Source organism: Gymnoscopelus braueri, assembly GCF_963280865.1.
Source record: "Gymnoscopelus braueri genome assembly, chromosome: 7".
Classification (NCBI taxonomy): domain Eukaryota; kingdom Metazoa; phylum Chordata; class Actinopteri; order Myctophiformes; family Myctophidae; genus Gymnoscopelus; species Gymnoscopelus braueri.
This window is the reverse complement of record NC_137608.1, coordinates 56,387,250-56,413,050: the sequence shown is the minus strand read 5'-3', so window position 1 is coordinate 56,413,050 and position 25,801 is coordinate 56,387,250. Positions and strand designations below refer to the sequence as shown.

The 25,801-nt window shown below is 41.8% G+C and overlaps 1 protein-coding gene and 2 long non-coding RNA genes across 8 annotated transcripts in view; 1 reads left to right on the top strand and 2 right to left on the bottom strand.

Moving 5' to 3' along the window:
• The window catches only part of LOC308089541, an 89,710-nt gene extending 81,390 nt beyond the window's left edge, over positions 1–8,320 (top strand). Inside the window, exon 3 of the long non-coding RNA XR_013933518.1 lies at positions 7,874–8,320. This is a non-coding gene — a long non-coding RNA (uncharacterized lncRNA). The remainder of the gene's footprint in view (positions 1–7,873) is intronic.
• LOC308089529 (H-2 class II histocompatibility antigen, E-S beta chain-like) overlaps positions 1–25,801 on the bottom strand; it is a 142,324-nt gene that overhangs the window by 80,899 nt on the left and 35,624 nt on the right. Inside the window, exons 2-3 of one of the 6 annotated variants that reach the window (XM_080434315.1) lie at positions 23,514–23,597; positions 21,989–22,243 (exon numbers count right to left, since the gene is read on the bottom strand). The exons of 2 other annotated variants lie outside the window; for them this stretch is intronic. In XM_080434315.1, the coding sequence (XP_080290441.1) occupies positions 21,989–22,243; positions 23,514–23,580 (322 nt within the window). In that variant the 5' untranslated portion in view covers positions 23,581–23,597. Of the gene's footprint in view, positions 1–21,988; positions 22,244–23,509; positions 23,598–25,801 lie in introns of those variants that run through there. 3 more of the 6 variants (XM_080434314.1, XM_080434312.1, XM_080434313.1) reach the window with 3 other exon arrangements.
• LOC308089542 lies at positions 15,139–18,626 on the bottom strand. Its single transcript, XR_013933519.1, has 3 exons — positions 18,584–18,626; positions 18,319–18,386; positions 15,139–15,206 (listed from the first exon to the last, which is right to left on the bottom strand). It is a non-coding gene; the product is annotated as an uncharacterized lncRNA (long non-coding RNA).

Below are 25,801 nucleotides of genomic sequence, written 5' to 3'. Positions count from 1 at the left end.
GGATTAGCATCAGGCGAGGCGATCGTCGTATATATAATGGAATTTATCCTGGAGGAGAAAACGCCGGACTTGTCCCTCACTGCTCCACAGACTGTGGAAAAGGTAACAAAATCCGTTTGCTGCCCTGCAGACTGCACCCAAAGCTCTCCACCCTGCACACTTCCTACTACTCCCGCGACTCCATTCAAAGTGATCTCCTCCTTCACAGTAAGGGGCTGGGCAACCTTGGCGCAGCCAACCCGAGCCACCTAACTGGCAGTCGGACTGAGGGGGTGTGTACTGGGTACTGGGGCCGGGTGACGTGAGCTGTTAGTGAATATAAACTGTTATTTTGGCGGATCGCCACAAGGTTTAAAACCAGAGGTTACCAAGTTAAAAACCAGAGGTGACCAGGTTAAAAATCAGAGGTGACCAGGTTAAAAACCAGAGGTGACCAGGTTAAAAACCAGAGGTGACCAGGTTAAAAACCAGATGTGGCCAGGTTAAAAACCAGAGGTGACCAGGTTAAAAACCAGAGGTGACCAGGCTAAAAACCAGAGGTGACCAGGTTAAAAACCAGAGGTGACCAGGCTAAAAACCAGAGGTGACCAGGTTAAAAACCAGAGGTGACCAGGCTAAAAAACAGATGTGACCAGGCTGAAACCAGAGGTTACCAGGTTAAAAACCAGAGGTTACCAGGTTAAAAACCAGAGGTGACCAGGTTAAAAACCAGAGGTGACCAGGTTAAAAACCAGATGTGACCAGGTTAAAAACCAGATGTGACCAGGTTAAAAACCAGAGGTGACCAGGTTAAAAACCAGAGGTGACCAGGTTAAAAACCAGAGGTGACCAGGTTAAAAACCAGATGTGACCAGGTTAAAAACCAGATGTGACCAGGTTAAAAACCAGATGTGACCAGGTTAAAAACCAGATGTGACCAGGTTAAAAACCAGAGGTGACCAGGTTAAAAACCAGAGGTGACCAGGCTAAAAACCAGAGGTGACCAGGTTAAAAACCAGAGGTGACGAGGTTAAAAACCAGAGGTGACCAGGCTAAAAACCAGAGGTTACCAGGTTAAAAACCAGAGGTGACCAGGCTAAAAACCAGATGTGACCAGGCTGAAACCAGAGGTGACCAGGTTAAAAACCAGAGGTGACCAGGTTAAAAACCAGATGTGACCAGGTTAAAAACCAGATGTGACCAGGTTAAAAACCAGAGGTGACCAGGTTAAAAACCAGATGTGACCAGGTTAAAAACCAGAGGTGACCAGGTTAAAAACCAGAGGTGACCAGGTTAAAAACCAGAGGTGACCAGGCTAAAAACCAGAGGTTACCAGGTTAAAAACCAGAGGTGACCAGGCTAAAAACCAGATGTGACCAGGCTGAAACCAGAGGTGACCAGGTTAAAAACCAGAGGTGACCAGGTTAAAAACCAGATGTGACCAGGTTAAAAACCAGATGTGACCAGGTTAAAAACCAGAGGTGACCAGGTTAAAAACCAGATGTGACCAGGTTAAAAACCAGAGGTGACCAGGTTAAAAACCAGAGGTGACCAGGTTAAAAACCAGAGGTGACCAGGCTAAAAACCAGAGGTTACCAGGTTAAAAACCAGAGGTTACCAGGTTAAAAACCAGAGGTGACCAGGCTAAAAACCAGATGTGACCAGGCTGAAACCAGAGGTGACCAGGTTAAAAACCAGAGGTGACCAGGTTAAAAACCAGATGTGACCAGGTTAAAAACCAGATGTGACCAGGTTAAAAACCAGAGGTGACCAGGTTAAAAACCAGATGTGACCAGGTTAAAAACCAGAGGTGACCAGGTTAAAAACCAGAGGTGACCAGGTTAAAAACCAGAGGTGACCAGGTTAAAAACCAGAGGTGACCAGGTTAAAAACCAGAGGTGACCAGGCTAAAAACCAGAGCCTCTGACAAGGGGCCAGTCTGACATATTTACATTGAAGCCGATACGGAAGAGAGACAGTTCATATGAATGGCCTGTATGGCGCTGTTTTACCCCTGCAGGTGTCACAAGGAATATTCTCTCATTGTAAGCGGATGGGTTTTTGGCAAACTTTAGACTAGATTTTCTTACCTTAATAAAAATGGTCATAAATACTATATGCTTCCAGTCGCTAGTTTAAAGGAGCTACACCATGAATTTAAAAAAAATATTTGATATTTAATATCATATGGTGTATGTCCCTCAAACCTTTTTCAAAAGGTTTGAGCCTAAATCATCACTCAGAGATACTCATCCCAAGTCAATTGTCTCTGGCTTATACAGCGCTTTCAGCTGCAATACCAAAACGTCCTCTTGGGCAGGGGGGGGCTACTGAGCAATCTGTCTGTTAATACAAAAAAATATTAAAAAAAATTATTAAAAAAAAGGGAAAAAATGGAAAAATTCTGCATACAAAGAAGCATCTACGAAAAATACAAAATCGAAAAAAAAACACTTTGAACATTTTTGAACAATTCCACCAAGTGTTTGAGGTGCCTGTTTCACCCACTTCCGGGGGCGGAGCCAAAATCCGAGCCCGAAGTATTCGTTCGTAGACCCCCACTTAGGGGGGGTAGAAAAAGTTTCGGAGTGATTCGGGCACTTTTCATTTAACATTGGGTTTGCCATCAATAATGTTTGTGACATCATAAACATTTCCATTCTGAGATTGCCTGTTCAGACACGCCCATTCTGGAAATCCATGAAATGAGAAGGAATGACTGAATTAAAAAAAAAACATTTTTTTGGGTACAAGAGACACTGGGGACCCCAAAAAATACAAAAAAACAAGAAAAAATTGATTTTCATGGTGTAGACCCTTTAAAGTCTCCTTTCAATCATCATGATATGCGTTTTGCTAAATTATGGCCCCATTTATCTTAAAATTAACGATAAAGTAGGCTATGCTCCAGGAGGGGCGGGATGATTTGATTGACAACCTACACAACCAATAGCATTCATTCCCCGCCCCCGCTCTTGATTGATAAGCTACCCAACCAATAGCATTCATTCCCCGCCCCCGCTCTTGATTGATAAGCTACCCAACCAATAGCATTCTTTGATGATTGTTTTCCGGTTCCCTGGTCACATGTCTGCTCTCAACCAATAGCGTTTGAGTTCCGGCGTGCCCAATGGTATATATTAAAGATGGCGGATTGCACATTCCTGAACAATGGGCTTCATGTACAGTCTGTAGAAAGCAATGGCGTGACGCTGTCCATTCATTGTATACAGTCTATGGCCTCTCATCATGGAGCTGTAATAAAGAACATGCTCTCCAAAACCAACTCCTTTTTGGAGTGGTCAGGACTAGAGGTAAAATAATCCAAATGTCCAGTACTATATAAAAGGCGGAGCGGAGGTAACCGCTGGTACCACTCTAAAACAGATCAAATAACTGATTTCACAATTTGCAATAAACCCCTTAAAGTCTATTCACGTCACGAGACTTACACATATTTGGGTCACAAGTTTAATGTGGCAGGAGAGTGGGAAGATCAGATCCATGTAATATAGATATATTTTTGTCTCCGCCAGGCCGAAGGCATGGCGAGAGAGTATGTTTTACCCCCCGTCCGTCCGTGTGTGTGTGTGTCCGTCCGTCCGTCCGTCCGTCCGTCCGTGTGTCCGTCTGTGAACAGCTAATCTCCGACACCGTTGGCCCGCTCGCTCCGAAACTGTGCACACACACTCCCTGGATGCCAATTCAGAACCTCTTCCCCAAATTTTTCACATAGGCCTGTTATAGCGCCACCAGGAGGCCGATTTGTGCAAAACCCATTTACTCCTACAGATTTTATCCAAACGTCATGCAAATCGGTACACATTATCTCTATAGTCATGTGATCAACACGGATCTGTCCGATTTTCCATATTCCATCCTCATTGGCTAAGGTTGGCTTCCAAAGTTCGCAGGATTGGTCCGTTTTGAACAAAATGCCTCAAATCATGAACGCAGCTTGCAATTTCCGTAAAATTTCACACGCACATTCCCACTAGGCCGAGGAAGAAATGGCACCCTTTTGACATTGGCCTGTTATAGCGCCACCAGCAGGTCTAATCTTAGCTAAACACATTTTTGGAACAAAAGCCTCAAATCATGAATGCAGTGTCCGATTGCCGTGAAAAGCCTAAGAAGAAATGACAACCCTTTCACATTGGCCTATTATAGCGCCACCAGGAGGCCACAATAACGTACCTGACCTGGGGGAGACCTGTGCTCCGAGGAGCACTTTTTCTAGTTTTAAAGATATTTTTGGGGGCTTTTTATGCCTTTATTGATAGGTCAGTAGGCTGACAGGAAATGGGGAGAGAGATGGTGGGAGACACACAGCAATGGCCCTCTGGATCGGGAGTCGAACCCGCTACACGCTGTCAAGCTGGATTACCAGCGTATGTGGTATGCGCCTGGACCGCTAGGTCAGCGGGCGCCCCCGATGTAATCATTTCTGAGTACTCCAGCAGACTTGATTTAATCCCTGCATCGCCCCTGCCACTTATCATGAAACTGGAGGCAGTCAGAATAATAGCATTGGCCAAGGTACAACATCTTTTCTCCAATGTACATGTTCCACGAAAATCACTACGTGATTTGACTGACAAAACTGTGCACCTAGTGAGACAATGGACTGGTCTTAACACACACAACACGTGACATTATATTTCATCTCTGTTCTCGGACCTAAAACGACGTAAGGTCTCCCTGGCATGTGGCACGGATCCTAGCTTCCTAGGCCTCAGGAGGAAACTTAGTGGAAAGCTAGACAGTCGCTCCCCCGGCTTCGGTCTGTGGTCAGACTGGCCGGACTTAAACGATCTGTGCTGTTGGGCTGATGTTACCTTGAAGTGGGTAGGGTCTAACTCAGAGGCGATGGCTGTCTCGGAGGACTTTATATCTGACCCCAGTATCTCTGTCAGAGCATTTATGACTGTGTGTGGAACAGAACACCAACTCCCACTGACTAATGCCCGAGGTCGCCTCTTATGGGCACAACAGCAAAGGCAGCGGCAGCATTGGACTGAACTGAGGTTGCAAGGGAAGACTGCATGTCTGCCCACTGCGGACCATTCTGTCTCGCACTCTGTGCTAATTTTTTTTTGCTTTAGACGAATGCATTGTTATCTTTACTCTGAAAGCGAGGTTGCAGGTTTTACCATCTAAACTTAACCTCTCCATCTGGTTTCCAGGCAACCATGCTCCTCACTGTATACATCTTGGTCATGAACAAATAGCTGAAACCATGTCCCACATCTTAAATGGGTGCCATGTATACAGGGGACTCTACATAAGTAGGCATGACAGAATAGTGGATTTGATATCTAAAGATATCACTTCTATTTTCAGGTCCTCCATCATGCTGTATAAGCATTCTACTGTGAAGCCGAGCATGTTTAACCTGTGCGACGATGATTCTGTGTTCTCTAACATTTCAGCTAACACCCCTGATGTCATTGTTGTTAATGAAAACCATAGGGAGGTGTTCATTCTCGAGGTCGGCTGTACTTTTGATTACAGCTTAGAGGAAGCCTTCCTAACCAAAGTGCTAAAATATCATCCGCTAGAGCAGACCATCTCTCAGCTAGGCTACAGATGTAAACTTTTGGTTTTTATCTTTGGTAGCCTAGGGCACGTGCACAAGTTGGTTGTAAGGGGCCTGCAAATGGCCGGCCTCTCCAAAAGGAGGGCTAAACAATTAGCAAGGTACTGCTCTAGATCAGCTATTATAGGAAGCCGCTCAATTTGGAGGAGGCGTTGCTTCCTTTACCCATGATTGTTGTCCGCTGTGTTCGACAAGTATGCCATCTTTTGTTTTGTATGTAACGTTGCTCTGCTTTACATGCGCTTTGTAACTAACTGTTTTCCCTTCATCTGACTGCACTGGCAGTGTTTATGTCCATTGTACATCCTGTACTTCTTATTATGTGGACATAAATAAATATTTCAAATATTGTGTGTGTGTGTGTGTGTGTGTGTGTGTGTGTGTGTGTGTGTGTGTGTGTGTGTGTGTGTGTGTGTGTGTGTGCGCGTGCGTGCGTGTTTTGTTTTCTGCAGGACTGCTTGCAGCACCTAACTTTGTCACCTGTAGAATCTTGTGACCCCAGGGGTCGCTGTGATGGTTGTTGGTGGTTTGTTGTGGAAAATTAAGCAACTAAAGTCAACTCAAAAAGCTACACTTTATACTTATTGCAGTGAGACTCTTCCTCAGTATGTAATGTATCTGCTGCACACCCCAAAATAATCATGTTTGAACTGGGACCCCCCAAAATAATCATATTTGAAATGGGGACCCTCCAAAATAATCATATATGAACTGGGGACCCCCCAAAATAATGATGTTTGTTTTTTATAGTATAGTTTGTTGATTACTGTTGATGCACTAATGCTCTTTTTTAATCTCATTACATTTTTTTAAAGGTATTAAAAAGGTTTTAAAAGTCCTTAAATTGTCCCTTTACTGTCACCACCTGGGACCACCTCAATGTGGTGACCAAGCCACCAGGGGGCGCCAGGAGGCAACTGGAAAGGAGAGGATTCTGTATGTCTATCTATCCATCTATCCATCATTTTTAATACCTCTATTAATCATCAAACTATGCTATAAAAACTGGTCAAACATTGGCCAAATTGTCAAAAATATATTTAAGAAAGAGGCAAAAAAAATGGAATTAGCCGATCTACAAGCTCAGGCGTTGTGAGCTTGTAGATCGGCTATTTTCACAATATTTATCTGTGGAACCGAGTCAAACTAAATGTAATGTCTGATTTATGTCAGTGGTTCTCAACCTGTGGGGGTCCCCACACGATTTGGGTGGGGGGTCCCCAGATGACAGTGAAGTGACAATTTAAGGACTTTTAAAACCTTATTAATACCTATTAAAAAAATAAAGAAAAAAAGATCATATACTGCAACAAAGGTATAACAAACTATACTATAAAAACTGGTCAAATTGTCAAATAATATAAGACAGAGGCAAAAATTGTGAAAATAGCCGATCTACAAGCTCACAACACCTTGCAAATGCGAGGAGGTTTTTTTTATCTGTGGAACCGAGTCAAACTAAATGTAATCCCCCAGTTCAAATGTGATTATTTGGGGGTCACGGCCTGAAAAGGTTGAGAACCACTGTGTTAAGGTGTCTGTCTGTCTGTCTGTCTGTCTGTCTGTCTGTCTGTCTATTACGGTATATCTAGAGCTTTTTCACTATTTGGAAATGTTTCCCTATTTCCATGGGAACCCCTGTATGTTTTATGTCATTCAAGTATGTTTTAATGTTATTAAATATCTTGTCAGCATAAAGGCCCTGTAAAGGCAGCCCAACAACAAATAATGTCCAGTGAGGGATGTGGTGTGAAGCTTTTCCAACGCGTGGTGTTGACAGTAACTCAGGTCTTCTCTTTGAGTGCATTTAAAATGTTTATTTTGAAGCAGGATGATAACAGCATAAACAAAGCCGGGTGTTTAATGGATAACTAAACAACTAACTGAAAATAAACCCAAAATAATTCAAACAAACTGAAAACAAACAAACGCACACACGGTTGAAAAACTGTACGGTTTCCCTCTGTGATTCCCAATCCCTAATGCTGTGCACCTGTGACACCCCCAAATAGGCTGTGCCCCCAAATTGGCTGAAGCCCCGCCTACTGTATGCCCAGGTCAATCAGTAATATCACAACACCTTCACAATATCACAGCAACTTCATACACTTCATATGTCTATGAAATTAATTCAAGGACCCCAACGGAAACAAGCCCGCAAGGACTTTTTTGGCCGGACCTTTTAGACAAAAGCATTATAAATGTAACTGTGTTGTTTTACATTATTTTGCCTAATAAAATTTTCAATCAATCAATCAAACACCTAGTAAACCACAATCAAAGTGGCTGCAACAGGCCCTTCAACAGTGTTCAAATATCTCAGGACAGACTAACAGCGGCAGCAGCCAGAAAAAAACATAAAATACAAACAAAACAAAACAAAATAAAACATAACAAAAGAAGAACACAAAAAAACTCAAAAACCACAAACCAGGTAGGCGGTCATAACAGGAAGCCCTGTCAGGCATTCACGTCTACTACATTTTAATAGTTGTCCACTTGTTTAAAGGACACATTTGTGAAAAAGGTTGATGATGTCATCATTGTGCTGCTGTTATGATTATTTAAAAAGGTTGATGATGTCATCATTGTGCTGCTGTTATGATTATTTAAAAGGTTGATGATGTCATCATTGTGCTGCTGTTATGACTATTTAAAAGCTGAATGAACACACATGTATTTCCTCCTCTCTCCAACAGGGGGCAGCGATGACTCTCTGCTTCTCTGAAAACACACCCAGGTGTTCTGTGAAAAGACAATAAACCAATAAGAATCAGAATTTATTAACCGTGTGAACATGTTAACACTTTAGAACAACCTTCCCTTATAATAGTAAATTAATTATTTCTAAAGTATTAGTTAATGTATTATTCATAACTTGTTAAATGTGTGGTAGTATTTAATGATTTAAAACTATGCTATAAATAGTTAATAGATCATGAACAAGTTGTTAGTAAACTAATTAAAAACATAACCTCCCAGCAGCCTCCCTGCAACTACAATAACCATCATAGTAGAAACAAGGCCAAGGCCCTCATTGGAAACAAGTCCGCAAGGACTTTTATGAACGGACCTGTTAGACAAAGTATTTTAAATGTAACTGTGCTGTTTTACATTTTTTGCCTAATAAAATATTCAATCAATCAAAAACTCAGTCCATTCAAACAACATTTGACCAATACTTTGTCAATAGTGTATCTTAGTAGGAAGGTGGTGCTCCGGCATCTACCATCAGCTGGAGCTTGTTCAGAAAGCTGCGGCTCGTCTGGTGTTCAACCGCCCCAAGTTCTCCCACACAACTATCCTTCTCCGTTCTCTACACTGGCTCCCCGTAGCGGCTCACATCCAGTTTAAAACCCTGGTGCTAGCCTATAGGGCAGTGAAAGGAACAGCTCCTTCTTACCTCCAGGCTATGGTCGATGCTTACACCCCTGCCCGACCACTACGGTCTGCCACCTCGGGGCGACTGATTGCCTCGTCGCTCAAGGGTCCTTCTGGCCGATCTACACGGTCACAACTTTTTTTCTGTTCTGGCCCCACAGTGGTGGAATGAACTCCCCACTGATGTCAGGACAGCAGAGTCACTGCCCATCTTTCGCCGTAGACTGAAAACCCACCTCTTCAAGAAACACTACCCTTCCTCTTTGCCTGGCCTGCTTGTTGTTAACTAGTTGTACGAACTCTTGTTTTATTATTGTATTGTTTTATTGGATCTTGTTTAGTCGATACACTTATTTGTTTTAGCTCTTGCTCATTTGATTTTGCTATTTGTCTCATCTCTTTAAGAAAGTAGGTAGCTGATATATTGCGCTTTTACCTTAACGCTAGGTATACTCTTAGTTGCTTGTTTAGCAGAAAATGCACTTAGGACTTCTGATGATTAGTAGTTTTGTTCCCTACCTATGTTGAATGCACTTATTGTAAGTCGCTTTGGATAAAAGCGTCTGTTAAATGACTGTAATGTAATGTAATGTAATGTAATGTACATGCACGTGCACACATAGACATTAAAGGGGGCTAGAGCCCCTGCCCTTTTATGTCTGTCGGTAAAAAGTGCCCTCGCCAAACCATGGCTGCAGCATTTATAATGGTGAAAAAAAAAAAAAAAGCCCTGCTGTACTCGAAGGCACTGAGGCAGCATTCAATAGAATTGCCCCCGTCTTACTCTCCTGAACTGGAATGCAGCCTTTAATGTTGTAAGAATGTCCCCTAGTCTCCTCTGTCTGTAAACTGTAGAAATCCCTGCGCATCCGTTGGCCCGCACCTGCAGACAGTAAAGTTTACTTAATTGAGCCCCATGCCGTGCAGTGCGTGCGCAGAATTATAGCCGATTTACAAGCCCACAACGCGTCGCAACGCGAGGCGTTGTGAGCTTGTAGATCGGCTATTTTTGGTGCGCGATACCGCCCGCCAAACGAAGTATATATACACAATCGAAACCTAGCTGAGCGCACGGCAGAACAACGCACATCTTCAATGAACACGGACCAATTTGAGACAGATTATTACTTGTCAAGCAGGAGCCTACATCGAAGGATCAAAAAGCGACGTAGCTATGAACGCTTGCAGTACCGCGGGAAGTAGGGGTGCGGGGGGTGCGGCATCCCCTACCGCCCCCCCTCTGGCAGGAGGGGGGTAGGATAAAAAAGAAAGTCACGTTATTCATATAAATAAAAAATGGACTGGGTTGGGGAATAAAAGAAAATAGGCCTATTTTAGAAATAAATATTCTAAAATGCTAAACTACACCTTTTGGTTTTATTATCATCATCACGAATCAGCGTATGCCTACGGACAGTTCACCTGTCCGCTGTTTCCTGTTTAGTCAGTGTTTACTTTACGCACGGTGCGGTGCGCACTCACAAGCTCCTAGGCTGTCACAGGTTGTTTACACCATGGCTCAAAAAAGAATTTTTGATTTCTTTGGTGGCGGGCCCAAATCAAAACAGAATACAGAAGCAAGTCAAGCAACTACTACCATTGATGAGTCTGTGATTGTCGAGTTGTTGTCATCGGAGGAGGAGGAAGAGGAGAACGTTGAGTTTGTACGGCCTCGGGGAGATCATGACCCCAGCAGCAGCAGTATCCAGTCCGGGCCGACTCCGGGACCGAGTCTGCCTGCAGCCAGGGTGACCACCGTGCCAAGTTTAGCGGCACTTGATCAACCATTCCAGCCCAAGGACTTCAACTTCCCGGGGAGACGTTTTGGAAAGGAAACATATAACCGATCATTCAAGCCTAGTTGGTTTGAAAAATGGCCATGGATACACTACGTGAAGGACAGTGACTGTGTTATGTGTTTTTCTTGCATTTCCGCAGTGGAGAAAAAACTGATGAGTAAAGATACTGTTAGGCTCGACAACCCGTTAGTTAACGGTGGTTTCACTAATTGGCGCAAAGCAACAGAAAGATTCAAAGAGCATGAGAGGTCAGAAGCGCACTCCAAGTCGGTGGAGAAGTTGAGTAGTCTAGGGCGCACACCAATCAGTGCCATGTTATCAGACATGGCTGCTCAACAGCAAAAAACAGCTAGGGATGTACTGGAACTGTTGTTTCGATCTATTAGCTTCCTTGGGCGCAAGGGAGTTCCTTTCAGAGGGGATAGTACTCGTGGCGGGATTCTCTATGAGTACATGCTGGAACGCACATACAATCTCCAAAAAGAAAACGAGTGGGTGCGCAAGCGAGATAACTGGATGTCAGATACTATCCAGAATGAGATCATTCAAATGTTTGGCCGCGCTATACGGAGGAAGATAGTGTCACGCTCATCAGAATGTGCCTTCTATGGATTGACAGCTGATGGCACAACCGACGTTAGTACTATGGAACAGTTCTCATGCAGCCTACAATATGTGGACAAGAACCTGGAGTCCCAATGTGACTTTTTGGGCTTCTACAATACGCCCAACTCAACTGCAGAAACCCTGTTCAACTGTGTGAAGGACGTTTTTATGCGTTTAAATATCCCCATCGAACAGAATCAGAGAGAATCAGTTTTATTGTCACATCACAGGTTTACAAGGTCAAGAAGTGGGTGAAATTCGTTTTTGTACATCGTTCCCATCGCAAAGTTAATTTTCATAGAAAGAAGAGGGGGGGGGGGGGGAGAAGAAGAGGGGTGGGGGGCAAGTGGGAAGGAGATCAAAACAAGAGAGCAACAGAAGGCCAGACAAGTTATCTACATATTTACAAAAGCGGCTTGCAGGGTTTTGTTTTGATGGAGCAAGCAATATGTCGGGACGCTTTTCTGGCGTACAAGCACGACTGAAGGAGCTGTGCCCAGGATCAATGTATGTTCACTGTTGTAACCATTCTCTGGACCTGGTTTTGCGAGAGGTTGCGCGTGAGGTGAGCCTTGTGGCGGATGCACTAAACTTTGTGCGGGGTGTTGCAGGCGTTATAAAAGAATCATCAAAACGTAAACAACTGTATGAATCTCTCTTTGATGTAGATGAAGTGGTAACTAACATCTTAGGCCTGTGTCCAACCCGGTGGTGTGTGCGCACAAAGGCAATCTCGCGCGTCTGCTCCTCATACAGCACCCTGGTAGCCACACTTGACACACTTAAGGATGACAAGAGTGTCAGAGGGGAAACGAGGGCCAAGATCAAGGGCCTGCACAAACAGACATTGAAAGCAAAAACGTTCTTTGCGCTTCTGTGCTGTGACGCATTGTTCAGGCCCTGTGAGGCAGTCGCCAAAAGCTTACAGAGCTCAAAGGCAAGCAAGTACACTTGGGGCATTCGAATGTGCAAATGTCCTGAGAGAAAGGGTAGCAGCACTGAGGGATGAAAACGTAGTGGCCAATATGACTGCCGATGTGAAAACATGTGCTTCCAAACTCGGCCTGAAGATGCCCACAGACACGCCAAGAGTGAGCAAAACCCCATCCCGCTTTCGTCACACAGAGGTACCCGAAATGGTGGTTGTTGAATCAGCAGAACTCAAGTGGAGACACGAGTTTTATGAAGCTGTAGATTTGGTGCACTCAGAACTGGAGAGGAGATTTGACCAGGACAGCATGCGTATAGCAGCAAGCAGAGAGAGGACCGTTATCAACGCAGCAAAGGGCACAGTTGAATTTGACGCACAGGCCCTTCATCTGCCCAAGCATGAGCAGCTGGACACAGACCGCCTGCAGCTCCAACTCAAAGTGTTGGGAGACATAGTTAAGGATTCCCCATGCGCTACAGTCGCAGACGTGGGTTCATGTCTCACCAAATTTCAGCCACAAACCAGAGAAATGTTCAGAGATGTCGAAAACCTCATCAAGTTGTGCCTCAGTCTGCCAATATCTGTTGCATCCTCAGAGAGATCATTCTCTACCCTTCAGTGCCTGAAAACATGGATGCGCAGTACAATGACCCAGAAAAGACTGACACATCTGACCCTTATGCATGTTCACAGTGACATTCTGGACACCATGGACATACATGCGCTGATGAGGGAATTTATCTCCATCACCCCAGAGCGCAAGAGCACATTTGGAAAAGTTTAAGCCAAGGTAATTAATAACATTTATTGTATCATGATGATGGGCCACATGTGCCAACTGTTAATAAATGTTATATATAGCCTACTGTATTCTATTGTGTTCTGAAGGCCGGGCCGCTGTGCCAGCTGCTGCAAATTTATATATGCCTTCTGTATTAATAATAATACTGTACTGTATTGTGTTTTGATAATCAGCGCCTTGCCATACTGTGTGTGTTGTGTAGCCTATGCCTATTTGTTCTGATGGGTTTCTGTGCCTTAGCCTGCTGGCGTGGCATGGCCTCTGTGTGTGCGCCATGTTAAGTTTAGGCTATTTATTTTCAATTCTGCAATTATGTCAAAAACTGATTTATGTTAATAAAAATGCTGTTGCTTTCAGCTAAGCCTGGTTAATTTTCTGTGTCAGTTTGTTAATTTGCCGTTCTTAACTTAATTGTGGTCTTTAAAAGCTAAAGCAGTCTGTCAATAAAACAATGCCGTAGTGTGTTTATGCAACGGCAGTGACAGTGTCGCTGTCCACTCTCCGTGGTGCTGAAGTGTTTTTTTTTGTCCGCGGAGAGATAACTCTAACCTAACCCTAATCCTAACCCTAAAACCGAAATAAAGAAACCAAAAAATGGGGAAAAAACTAACCCAATCCGCCCAGAACCACAAAAAAATTAACCCAATTTGCGCGTGCGCATACCGCACCCCTAACCTAAAAGGTCTTCCCTCGGCTATGCTTTTACCTTAGCGCTAGGTATACTCTTAGTTGCTTGTTTTAGCAGAAAATGTACTTAGGACTTCTGGTGATTAGTAGTTTTGTTCCCTACCTATGTTGAATGCACTTATTGTAAGTCACTTTGGATAAAAGCATCTGCTAAATGACTGGAATGGAATGGAATGGAAGGGCAGCTCAGTTGGTAGAACACTCTCCTTTGGACCACAAGGTTCTGTCTTTGATCCTGCTAGTGTTTTCAAAGTACTGAATCATTGGGTTCAGTTCACTGAAATGTTGTGTTCAATGAACTGAATCATTGGGTACAGTTCACTGAAATGTTTTGTTCAATGAACTGAATCATTGGGTACAGTTCACTGAAATGTTGTGTTCAATGAACTGAATCATTGGGTTCAGTTCACTGAAATGTTGTGTTCAATGAACTGAATCAATGAGTTCAGTTCACTGAAATGTTGTGTTCAATGAACTGAATCATTGGGTTCAGTTCACTGAAATGTTGTGTTCAATGAACTGAATCATTGGGTTCAGTTCACTGAAATGTTTTGTTCAATGAACTGAATCATTGGGTTCAGTTCACTGAAATGTTGTGTTCAGCTAAAATGGATCGCTCATGAAAGCCAAAATGTCTTGTTTCAAATGAGATCCCCACGTACTCAATTCATGGAGACATCAATCCTCATGGTCCAAACTACACAGTTTACCAAGAGGACCCCCCCCCCACCATCTGACCACATTGTCATCAGTGTGATGACAACAAATCATTTGACTATTACATTTGATTATTAGGTTCATTATTATAATAAAGGAAGCAGAAGACTGTATGATAATTTGAATTCACACGACCAGGATGGTTTACCAGGCTAGTTGTTTCACTTCTTACACAAGCATGTTGTTTTGTGTATGTTTTATAGTTTTATACACTTTTATACATTAAAAAAAAAAGTTTGGTAAAAAGGAAGAGGAAGTGAACCTGGGTGTGTGGGAGGAGTCTAAAGATCGTCATTGGTTGTCGGCACCAGAATACGACCTGATAGAAGAAGAAGAGAGACAGTTAAAACACACACACAAATAAATCCTATGTAGCCTACTGTATTGTGTGTATTTCTCTATTTGTGCGTTTTTCTAAAACGCAAAAATGTACACACAACACAATAACACAACAACACAATAACACACAACAACACAACAACAAAATAACACAACAACAGTCAACATGTTAATTAAACAAGCTAATCACCTCATTTCTTCCACTGGTAGTATAATAATTAATTAAACATGTTAATTAAACATGTTAATCACCTCGTTTCTTCCACTGGAAGTAGATGAATCCAGACAGGAACAAGACCAGACCCAGAACCAGACCTGATGCTCCCATGGCCACCTTGTTCTTCACTGACTCTGGCATGGAGTCATCTGACAATACAAATATTATATTATATATTATAATATATTATATTATATCATATTATATTATATTATAGTATAGTATAGTATAGTATAGTATATTATATTATATCATATTATACTATATTATATTATATTATAGTATAGTATAGTATATTATATTATATTATATTATATTATATTATAGTATAGTATAGTATAGTATAGTATAGTATAGTATATCATATCATATCATATCATATCATATCATATCATATAATATCATATCATATCATTACAGTAGATTAAAACACCTTGTTCTTTACTGACTCTGACATGGAGTCATCAGTGTCATTTTATATTTGAGCTATAAGCATTATTTAAGACTCTGGCTATTCAAAAAATAGCAGATCTGCTATTTTCTTTTAAAAACAGCATTTTTAACTCAAATCTTTGCTTCTGGAGGGGGGGGGCTGGAACAACATATTTTGATGGGGATCAGCTAATTTTGGGGTCCTTGACAAGAAAAAGTTTGAGCACCACTGATATTATAGCAACAATAGTTTTTCAGAAACATTAAGACATTTGTTGAGAGACATTACAAATGTTCGCTTTAAAAAAGTATACATTCAAAGATTTGCACACAATTTGTGCAAATCGTTCTGCTATTTCGTTCTGCTATTTTAGAAAGACTGTGAACATTTAATGTTCACAATTTTTCTAAATTAGCAGATCTACAAGCTCGTAGCGTGGCACCAAGTGCTGCCAATGTCTGCCAATCTTAGGGCAGACACTCTAACCACGAGACCATTACCATTGATATTAATGCAGCATTTATATAAGACCAGTTCATTCTCTAAGGACTGTTCTCAAACTTTACAGTCACTCTCAGCTCCTTCACTCCAGCAATTCAATGAATTCTATAAATTCTATAAATTCTATAAATGTCTTTGTACCTGCAGCCATTAGTAAACTAAGATGATGTACCTCATCTAGACGTGACACTTAAGCTCTAAGTAGGTGAGGCTCCTGTCATGACCTTCTTATTAGAATGGTTACTTTTTTTAGGATGTTTTAATGTATTTGTATTGATTTTTATTTCTGGTGTCTGTATTATTAGTCTTGTTTTTAATTGGATTGCTGCGTTTCCTTTCTGCAAAACAAATGTATCTTCGGGTTTAAAAAGAGAAGAATCCTTGAACCCTTAAAGAGGTGGTGCCATGGTTTTGCACTTTTTCTGTCTTTCATGTGTCTATGAGGTTGATAGATCTTCATTAAGCCCCCTGGTGGTGTTTTAATGGTGTTTTATGTCTTCTCTGACTATTTTGAGTTTCTGCCTAGGATAAGGATAATTCCTTTTAACAGGTCGTTCATGAAAGTCCTTGCGGTCTTGTTTCCAATGAGAACCTGTGAGCAATTGGGGTTAAGAGTCTTGCTCAGGGACAAATTTCATATCATCGGCACATATGCTGGGATAGCCTGGAATCGAACTGGGGCAACCAGGGCCAGCTGGTTCCCTAGGCGGGCTCACTAACCACTCAGCTATGGCCGCCCCTAAGGAGCCTGGAGGCTGAAACCTTGAGGGTCAAACGTGCCAATAGAAAAACAGCGCTTTAATGACGCAGTAGAAATATACCCTCCCCCTCATTATCATAACACAACAGGTGTGGGCATGAGGAGGAGGAGGGACTAGGACAGGAGGCGGAGGCACTGGTTCAGGTGGGAGGTGCTAAGGTGAGAACCAGGTATACTTAAGGCAGGTACACACTGCAGGACCTTAAAGTGCTCGGGGGGTCATCTGATCGTTAAGCATTACACACAGCAGGAGTTTATTTCTTGAAATCGGCTGTCATATATCGTTGTGGTTTTCACACTATAGATTGATCCCCGACCAGGGATTACACACTGTAGGATAGTTCACTAGGATGCTATCTCCAGAGTCGGACCCAATACATACATTTGTGTTAATTCCAATTCATTTTAATCGATGTATCCTGTGATATGCCTCTCCCCCCCTCTCTCTCTCTCCCTCTCTCTCTCTCTCTCTCGCGCGGCAAGTGCGCTGAAACAGTCAGTGACAGAGTTGCCATGTCCGCTTATTATAAGCGACTTTGGGATTGTTTTTCTGTAAAGTTGCTTGAAAGTGTAGTTGCTTTTTTGGCCTTGTTTCCTAATGTTGTTTGAACCAGTTGTTCTCAAACATGTTCATGGCAAGGACCCCCAAATTAATAATAATAATTAATTGTCCGCATAGGCGCAGACCTCCCCCTTCTGAAAATATGTTGTGCCATAGACCCCCATACAAGATCTGTGTGGATTTGTAAAGTGCTCATTTTCACAAACCTGGTTGCTTATTTCTCTCGCAAAATCTGGCAACACTCACAGACAAGGACACACACACACACACACACACACACACACACACACACATCGCTCGCTCTCTGTGTCTTTCTCTCTCTCTCTCTCTATCTCTGTGCAATAGTCTCAAATAAACATCCCCCCTTCGAGCACGCTCGCTCACTCTCATTCTGTTTTATAATAATGTTTAACTTAATACAGGACTGGACGGTAACTATGCGGGGGATCTGTTTGTTGTGGTCAGGTCCACCGACCTTCCATTGCCACGGTGGCTGTAATGTGCTCTCATTGGCTGTAGCGTGCATCTCCTCGCAAGGTGGTCGTAGCTCCTTTCATACTGTACGATATTGTCTGCTGTCCTGTCTGGGACACATCTGAATATCTAACATGGTAGTTATCTGAAAACGGTCGGAAAGCCGTCGCAGAGCGGATAATCGCGGCCACATCGTCTCGCGGAACCTTTCACACACAGCGAGCATTAGCTCGCCGATCAAAGGCCGATCTGTGTCAGATCGGGAGGTTTTGTCGGCGAGCGCCAAAAAAGGTCGGCGACCAAATATCCTACAGTGTGTACCTGCCTTTAATGAACTGGAGGTGTGTACACTTTTTTGAAAAAATCTTCCTCCTAGTATAACCATAATACCTGATGTCATAATACCTGATCATGTTTTAGGGGGGGGGGATCACTGAAAATCACAGCACCCCGTCTTTAAAACAGAGTGTAGTGTAACACATTACAGTAGATTACAGTAAAGTAGGCCTACAGTAGATTACAGTAACTGACCCCAGTCCATCTTGATAGGTGCGGTCAGGCTGGGATGTTCCACCATGCATGTGATCTTCTCTCCTGATCTGTATCACTCACGCACGCACGCACGCACGCACGTACGCACACACACACATACACACACACACACAAACACACAAACACAATTTTTTCTGTTAGTCTGTTAGGTGTGTACCTGGGTGTGTAGGAGTGGTACTGGTAGTACCAGTAGAGGTGTGTATTTCTATGTATAGGTATAGGTGTATGTCTGTTAGGTGTGTACCTGGGTGTGTACTCCAGGTAGGAGTGGTACTGGTAGTACCAGTAGAGGTGTGTATTTCTATGTATAGGTGTCTGTTAGGTGTGTACCTGGGTGTGTACTCCAGGTAGGAGTGGTACTGATAGTACCAGTAGAGGTGTGTATTTCTATGTATAGGTGTCTGTTAGGTGTGTACCTGGGTGTGTACTCCAGGTAGGAGTGGTACTGGTAGTACCAGTCTCCATCAGACAGTTCATCGGTAGAGGAGAGACCAGAGGTCAAAGGTTCTTGACCTATCCACCAGGTCACCAGGATCACTTTAGGATAGAAGTCGTAGCTGCTGCACCTCAGCATGTGAGTGTGTTCACCACGACGAGGGGGAGTCATTGACTTCAGTCTCACTTTGGGCTCCACTCCTAAAAAAGATGATGATGATGATTATTATTATTATTATTATTATTATTATTATTACCCTTATTGTATATACCATAATAGCTCATAGCGCGGCACTTGTAGATCCGCAATGTTTTAAAAAATCGTGAAAATGTGTGCAAATGTTTAAATATATATTTTTTTAAAGCGAACATTTGTCAAAAATGTTGTTCCAGGGACCACCAGAAGCAAAGATTTGAGTTACAAATGTTAACTTTAAAAATAAATGTATTATAATTTTCACGATTTTTCAAAAATAGCAGATCTACAAGCTCATAGCACGGCACTCTGTGCCCGCTATGAGCTTTTATATCTGCTTTGAAAAGAATGATAGAATGATTTATTATGATGTCATGTTATAGTTTATGAGGTGATGAGTGCTGAGTGCTGCTCTGAGATCAGCTCACCTCTCTTGTTCAGAACAGAGGAGTAGTAGAGCTCAGTGTTGGGTTTGCAGAATCCCTCTAGTGCTGCTCTCCTATAAGCCAGTATTCCAGGATCTTTATTGGCGCGCTCTGCCTGCTTCACACCAAGCTCAGTGTATCCAACAAACTGATCTACTCTACTGTCCCACCTGAGCAGCTCATCACCATCGAAATTCATTGACTCTATGTACTGTATGTCCTTCAGCTCACTGGAGTTAAACACACAGCGTTGAGCGTCATAGTACACATATCCATCTGGAAATAGACAATTAAAAATGTCATTAATGTTCAGTTTTATTATCATCTGTATAATATCAACTCTAGGCTAACTGCCTCCCATGGGCCAAATATGTCACTACATAAAGTCTAAAATAGGTTCAGGATGTGAAATCTGGCATTAAAATGTTTTCAATATCTTAAATACACATTGTGCAGAAATGTCCCATTTCAAGTTTTCAAATGTATGAAAATCTTTTGAAAATAGCCGATCTACAAGCTCACAATCCGTCGCATCGCAAATAAATGTAGTGGAGTAAAAGTAGAATATGTGGATCAGAAATGTAGTGGAGTATACACAATATGAATACATTTTGATATGTTTTATTTTGATGGAAACTGTTTTAACTGGATGTTGACATGATTCATGTATTCTAATTGAAAATCCAAATAAATAAATTAAAGTGTGTGTGTGTGTGTGTGTGTGTGTGTGTGTGTGTGTGTGTGTGTGTGTGTGTGTGTGTGTGTGTGTGTGTGTGTGTGTGTGTGTGTGTGTGTGTGTGTGAGCCACAGCCACAGATTAATAGGAGGCAGGCGGGGCTACTAGCAGCCAGTGATGGAAAAAGTACTCAAATGTTTTAAGAGTAAAAGTACAAAAGTGTTGGTATGAAAATATACTTATAGTACCAAAAGTAAAAGTACTCATTGTGCAGAAATGTCCCATTTCAAGTTTTCAAATGTATGAAAATCTTTTGAAAATAGCCGATCTACAAGCTCACAATCCGTCGCATCGCAAATAAATGTAGTGGAGTAAAAGTAGAATATGTGGATCAGAAATGTAGTGGAGTAGAAGTAGGCCTAAACTAAAAGTATTGAAAATTGGAAATACTCAAGTAAATTACAAATACCTCAAAATTGTACTTAATTACAGTACTTAAGTAAATCTAGTCAGTAAATTTCCACCACTGCTAGCAGCCCACACACTGACTGCAACTCACTCTGAGAGACGAGGGAGCGTCTTCAGGTGAATGGGACAAGTGATTAAGAACCATTGGAAGCTAATTAAATAACAATAGAATAGTTAATGAGTGGGGCGGGGCCACTCAACCCCCCTCCTCCCCACAGCTACATTTACAGCAGGAAGCCACATGGGAGGAGCTTCACACAACTGATTCAGTTGTGTTCATGTATGAAAAACATACTATATAGCCTACGTTAGTGTGTGTGTTCATGTATGAAAAACATACTATATAGCCTACGTTAGTGTGTTCATGTATGAAAGACATACTATATAGGCTACGTTAGTGTGTGTGTTCATGTATGAAAAACATACTATATAACCTACGTTAGTGTGTGTGTTCATGTATGTAAAACATACTATATAGCCTACGTTAGTGTGTGTGTCTCATGTATGAAAAACATACTATATAGCCTACGTTAATGTGTGTGTTCATGTATGAAAAAAATACTATATAGCCTACGTTAGTGTGTGTGTTCATGTATGAAAAACATACTATATAGCCTACGTTAGTGTGTGTGTTCATGTATGAAAAACATACTATATAGCCTACGTTAGTTTGTGTTCATGTATGAAAAACATACTATATAGCCTATGTTAGTGTGTGTGTTCATGTATGAAAAACATACTATATAGCCTACGTTAGTGTGTGTGTTCATGTATGAAAAACATACTATATAGCCTACGTTAGTGTGTGTGTCTCATGTATGAAAAACATACTATATAGCATACGTTAGTGTGTGTGTTCATGTATGAAAAACATACTATATAGCCTACGTTAGTGTGTGTCTCATTTATTCCCCTGCCTAGCGTAAATGTGAAACTCAGAGGTCACTCATTATCACATGAAAAAGGCTATTGAAGTCCACATTCTTGCTCTTTGGTTATTCTTTGGTTTATTCAGGTCTACAAGCTTGCTGACCATAGCGCGGCACTCTGTGCCGCGCTATGGTCAGCAAGCTTGTAGACCTGCTATTTTTGAAAAATCATGAAAGTTTGCGCAAATCTTTGGATATATTTTTTTTTAAAGGAAACATTTGTAACTCAAATCTTTGCTTCTGGGGATTCTACAAATGTCTTTTAAATCCTAACAGTAAAAAAAATACGTATATTGCTATAATATCTGTGGTTCTCAAACTTTTTTCAAGTTTAAAATAAATAAATAGCAGGCACTCGGTGCCGCGCTATGAGCTTGTAGATCTGCTATTTTTAAACAGCCAGAGAAATCTAAACTGACAGATATGTGTTCCCGGATTGAATGGGTTAAACATTTTCATTCATGTTAAATATATTCAACCGTTTTAGTTAATAACTATTGTGTTCATAGTATTCATGTACCTTTCACTGGTGGTTTCTTCAAGGCAGTGAGAATGAAGTCCAGGTTGAATTTGCAGTACGCCTGATCACCCACAGCTACTGCATAACCTGCTGTGAAGGTGATATGATCTACAAACGGAGGCTGAGGCTCCACCAGCTTCCCTTTGTTGAAGTCTGCGTAGAACAACACTTCACCATCCAGTCCCATCATCCACTCTTTATATGAGTCTTTAACTGTGTCTGAACAGCCATTGAGTTGAATGGTCTCATGAAACACTGGAAATAAAACAAAGATGACATTCAATACAAATAACAATCATCATCATCATCATCATCATCATCATCATCATCATCATCATGTTAAACAGTCATGAAGTATCTTCCTGTCAAACATTTTATTCAACAGATTTAAATGTTTTTATAATATTATGAAACAGATTCATAATGATTTATTTCAGGATGTGAACATAACATTATATAATATAATGTAATATAATATACAGTGGTGGAAAAAAGTACTCTAATGTTTTACTTAAGTAAAAGTATCAATACTGCAATGTAGAAATACTCTGTTACAAGTCCAGAATTTTTAATTTACTTGAGTAAAAGTACAAAAGTATTCGTGTCAAAATGTACTTAAAGTACCAAAAGTAGAAAGTACTCATTATGCAGAATGTCCCATTTCACAAGTTTTCAAATTTATAAAAATATTTTTGAAAATAGCAGATCTACAAGCTCACAATGTGTCGCATTGTGAGCTTGTAGATCTGCTATTTTCTAATGGTCTAAATGTATATAGGGCTGAAGTGTATGTTTTGTAATCAAAATCTACAAAGTAACTAGTAACTAAAGTTTTCAAATAATAGAAGTGGAGTAAAAGTATAATAGGCCTCTAAAATATAGTGGAGTAGAAGTTAAAATACTGAAAATTGGAAGTACTACAGTAAAGTAAAAATACCTCAAAATTGTACTTAAGTAAGTGCTTGAGTAAATGTACTTAGTTACTTTACATCACTGATCATTTAATATAATGAAAGGTTAGAATCAACACGTGTGTGTGTGTGTGTGTGTGTGTGTGTGTGTGTGTGTGTGTGTGTGTGTGTGTGTGTGTGTGTGTGTGTGTGTGTGTGTGTGTGTGTGTGTGTGTGTGTGTGTTATTAGTGTGTATTGTTCATAAGTCAGGTTGCACAGTGTAAAATAATTGATCCAAAGCCTGTTGGTTCAGGCCTTGAGGCTGAGCTACCGCTTACCAATGATAGTATAAATAATAACACTATGAATAAACTGTATGTATATTTGATATATCAACATAACAGTAGTTATTCACTATATAATCAACAGACATAATGTTTATTTATATTAATAACAATATAGATTTCATTTATCAAAAGTTAAAGTATGTATAACAATATATGTTTAAGAATATAAACATAAATACACATGTATTATATATAACAAGAGTACATCTATGAATGAATATTTGATATAATAATAGTAGATTTATAACAGTATCTTTAATATAATAACATTAATATAATGTACTTACTTCCTGGGATCGCTTTGACATGAAGTACAGAGGAGAGGATGAGGAGGGTGGCTGTAATCTTCATCATCACTGATCAGAACTGAACTGAATTTAATAGATCAGAATAAACAGATGAGAATAAACAGATGAGAATAAACAGATCAGAATAAACAGATGAGAATAAACAGATGGGAATAAACAGATGAGAATAAACAGATGAGAATAAACAGATGGGAATAAACAGATGAGAATAAACAGATCAGAATAAACAGATGAGAATAAACAGATCAGAATAAACAGATGTTTATTGAAAGAGAAGTTCTGGAGTCTGAAAGAGAATGAAGGAAGACTCGTTCTGTAGTTTCGACAAATCAGCCAATCAGATTAAAGATATGATGTTACATCATCTTTTTCCGGGGAGACGATGGTTGGGAATTTTTAAGAAAAACATAGTTAGAATGAAATAAAGAAAGAAAGACAGAGAGACAGAAAAACAAAGAAAGACAGAAATATGTTTATAAGGTAAAATGTTGTCATTAATTAAAAGCTTTCAGATGAGACATGATAGGAGGTTAAAGGTTAAAGTTCATCACTTCAGATTGAAGTGATTAAATATTTTAAATATTAATAAAATAAATAATGTAGTTAGTTGGAGTATTTGTCTGTGTACATTTACACATGATGTGAAATGTGTCCTCATTTAACTCTGTGTACATTTACACATGATGTGAAATGTGTCCTCATTTAACTCTGTGTACATTTACACATGATGTGAAATGTGTCCTCATTTAACTCATAAAGGTACAAAGAAGTCCAACACGCTTCAGCCAGTTAAAGTCGCAGTGAAATGACATTTTCGGTCATTTTATTTTGAAGTTTCAGTCTGAAACGGCCTCGCAACCAATCAGAAGGTTCCATCCGTTCAGGCTATGGCACGGTAGAACCTCACTCACGTGGTGCACAGTGCTAGTGTTTGTAGCCTGCAGGCCTATGTCCATATTTATGACCACGGATATGCTCTAAAAGTGTGAAAAATGTCACTACGTCTCTAAAGGTAGAAGGGTTCGTGTTCAACAGGGGTGACTCCACCCCCTAGTGGTGACTGCACCCCCTAGTGGTGACTGCACCACCTAGTGGTGACTGACTGCACCTCCTAGTGGTGACTGACTGAACCTCCTAGTGGTGACTGACTGCAGTCACGTGACTGGTTGCACCTTCTAGTGGTGACTGCACCTCCTAGTGGTGACTGCACCCCCTAGTGGTGACTGTACCCCCTAATGGTGACTGACTGCACCTCCTAGTGGTGACTGACTGCACCTCCTAGTGGTGACTGACTGCACCTCCTAGTGGTGACTGACTGCACCTCCTAGTGGTGACTGACTGAACCTCCTAGTGGTGACTGACTGCAGTCACGTGACTGGTTGCACCTCCTAGTGGTGACTGCACCTCCTAGTGGTGACTGCACCCCCTAGTGGTGACTGTACCCCCTAATGGTGACTGACTGCACCTCCTAGTGGTGACTGACTGCACCTCCTAGTGGTGACTGACTGCACCCCCTAATGGTGACTGACTGCACCCCCTAGTGGTGACTGACTGCACCTCCTAGTGGTGACTGACTGCACCCCCTAGTGGTGACTGACTGAACCTCCTAGTGGTGACTGACTGCACCTCCTAGTGGTGAGTGACTGCACCTCCTAGTGGTGACTGACTGCACCCCCTAGTGGTGACTGCACCTCCTAGTGGTGACTGCACCTCCTAGTGGTGACTGCACCTCCTAGTGGTGACTGCACCCCCTAGTGGTGACTGCACCTCCTAGTGGTGACTGACTGCACCTCCTAGTGGTGACTGCACCCCCTAGTGGTGACTGACTGCACCTCCTAGTGGTGACTGACTGCACCTCCTAGTGGTGACTGACTGCACCTCCTAGTGGTGACTGACTGCACCTCCTAGTGGTGACTGACTGCACCTCCTAGTGGTGACTGACTGCACCCCCTAGTGGTGACTGACTGCACCTCCTAGTGGTGACTGACTGCACCTCCTAGTGGTGACTGACTGCACCCCCTAGTGGTGACTGACTGCACCTCCTAGTGGTGACTGACTGCACCTCCTAGTGGTGACTGACTGCACCTCCTAGTGGTGACTGACTGCACCTCCTAGTGGTGACTGACTGCACCTCCTAGTGGTGACTGACTGCACCTCCTAGTGGTGACTGACTGCACCTCCTAGTGGTGACTGACTGCACCTCCTAGTGGTGACTGACTGCACCTCCTAGTGGTGACTGACTGCACCTCCTAGTGGTGACTGCACCC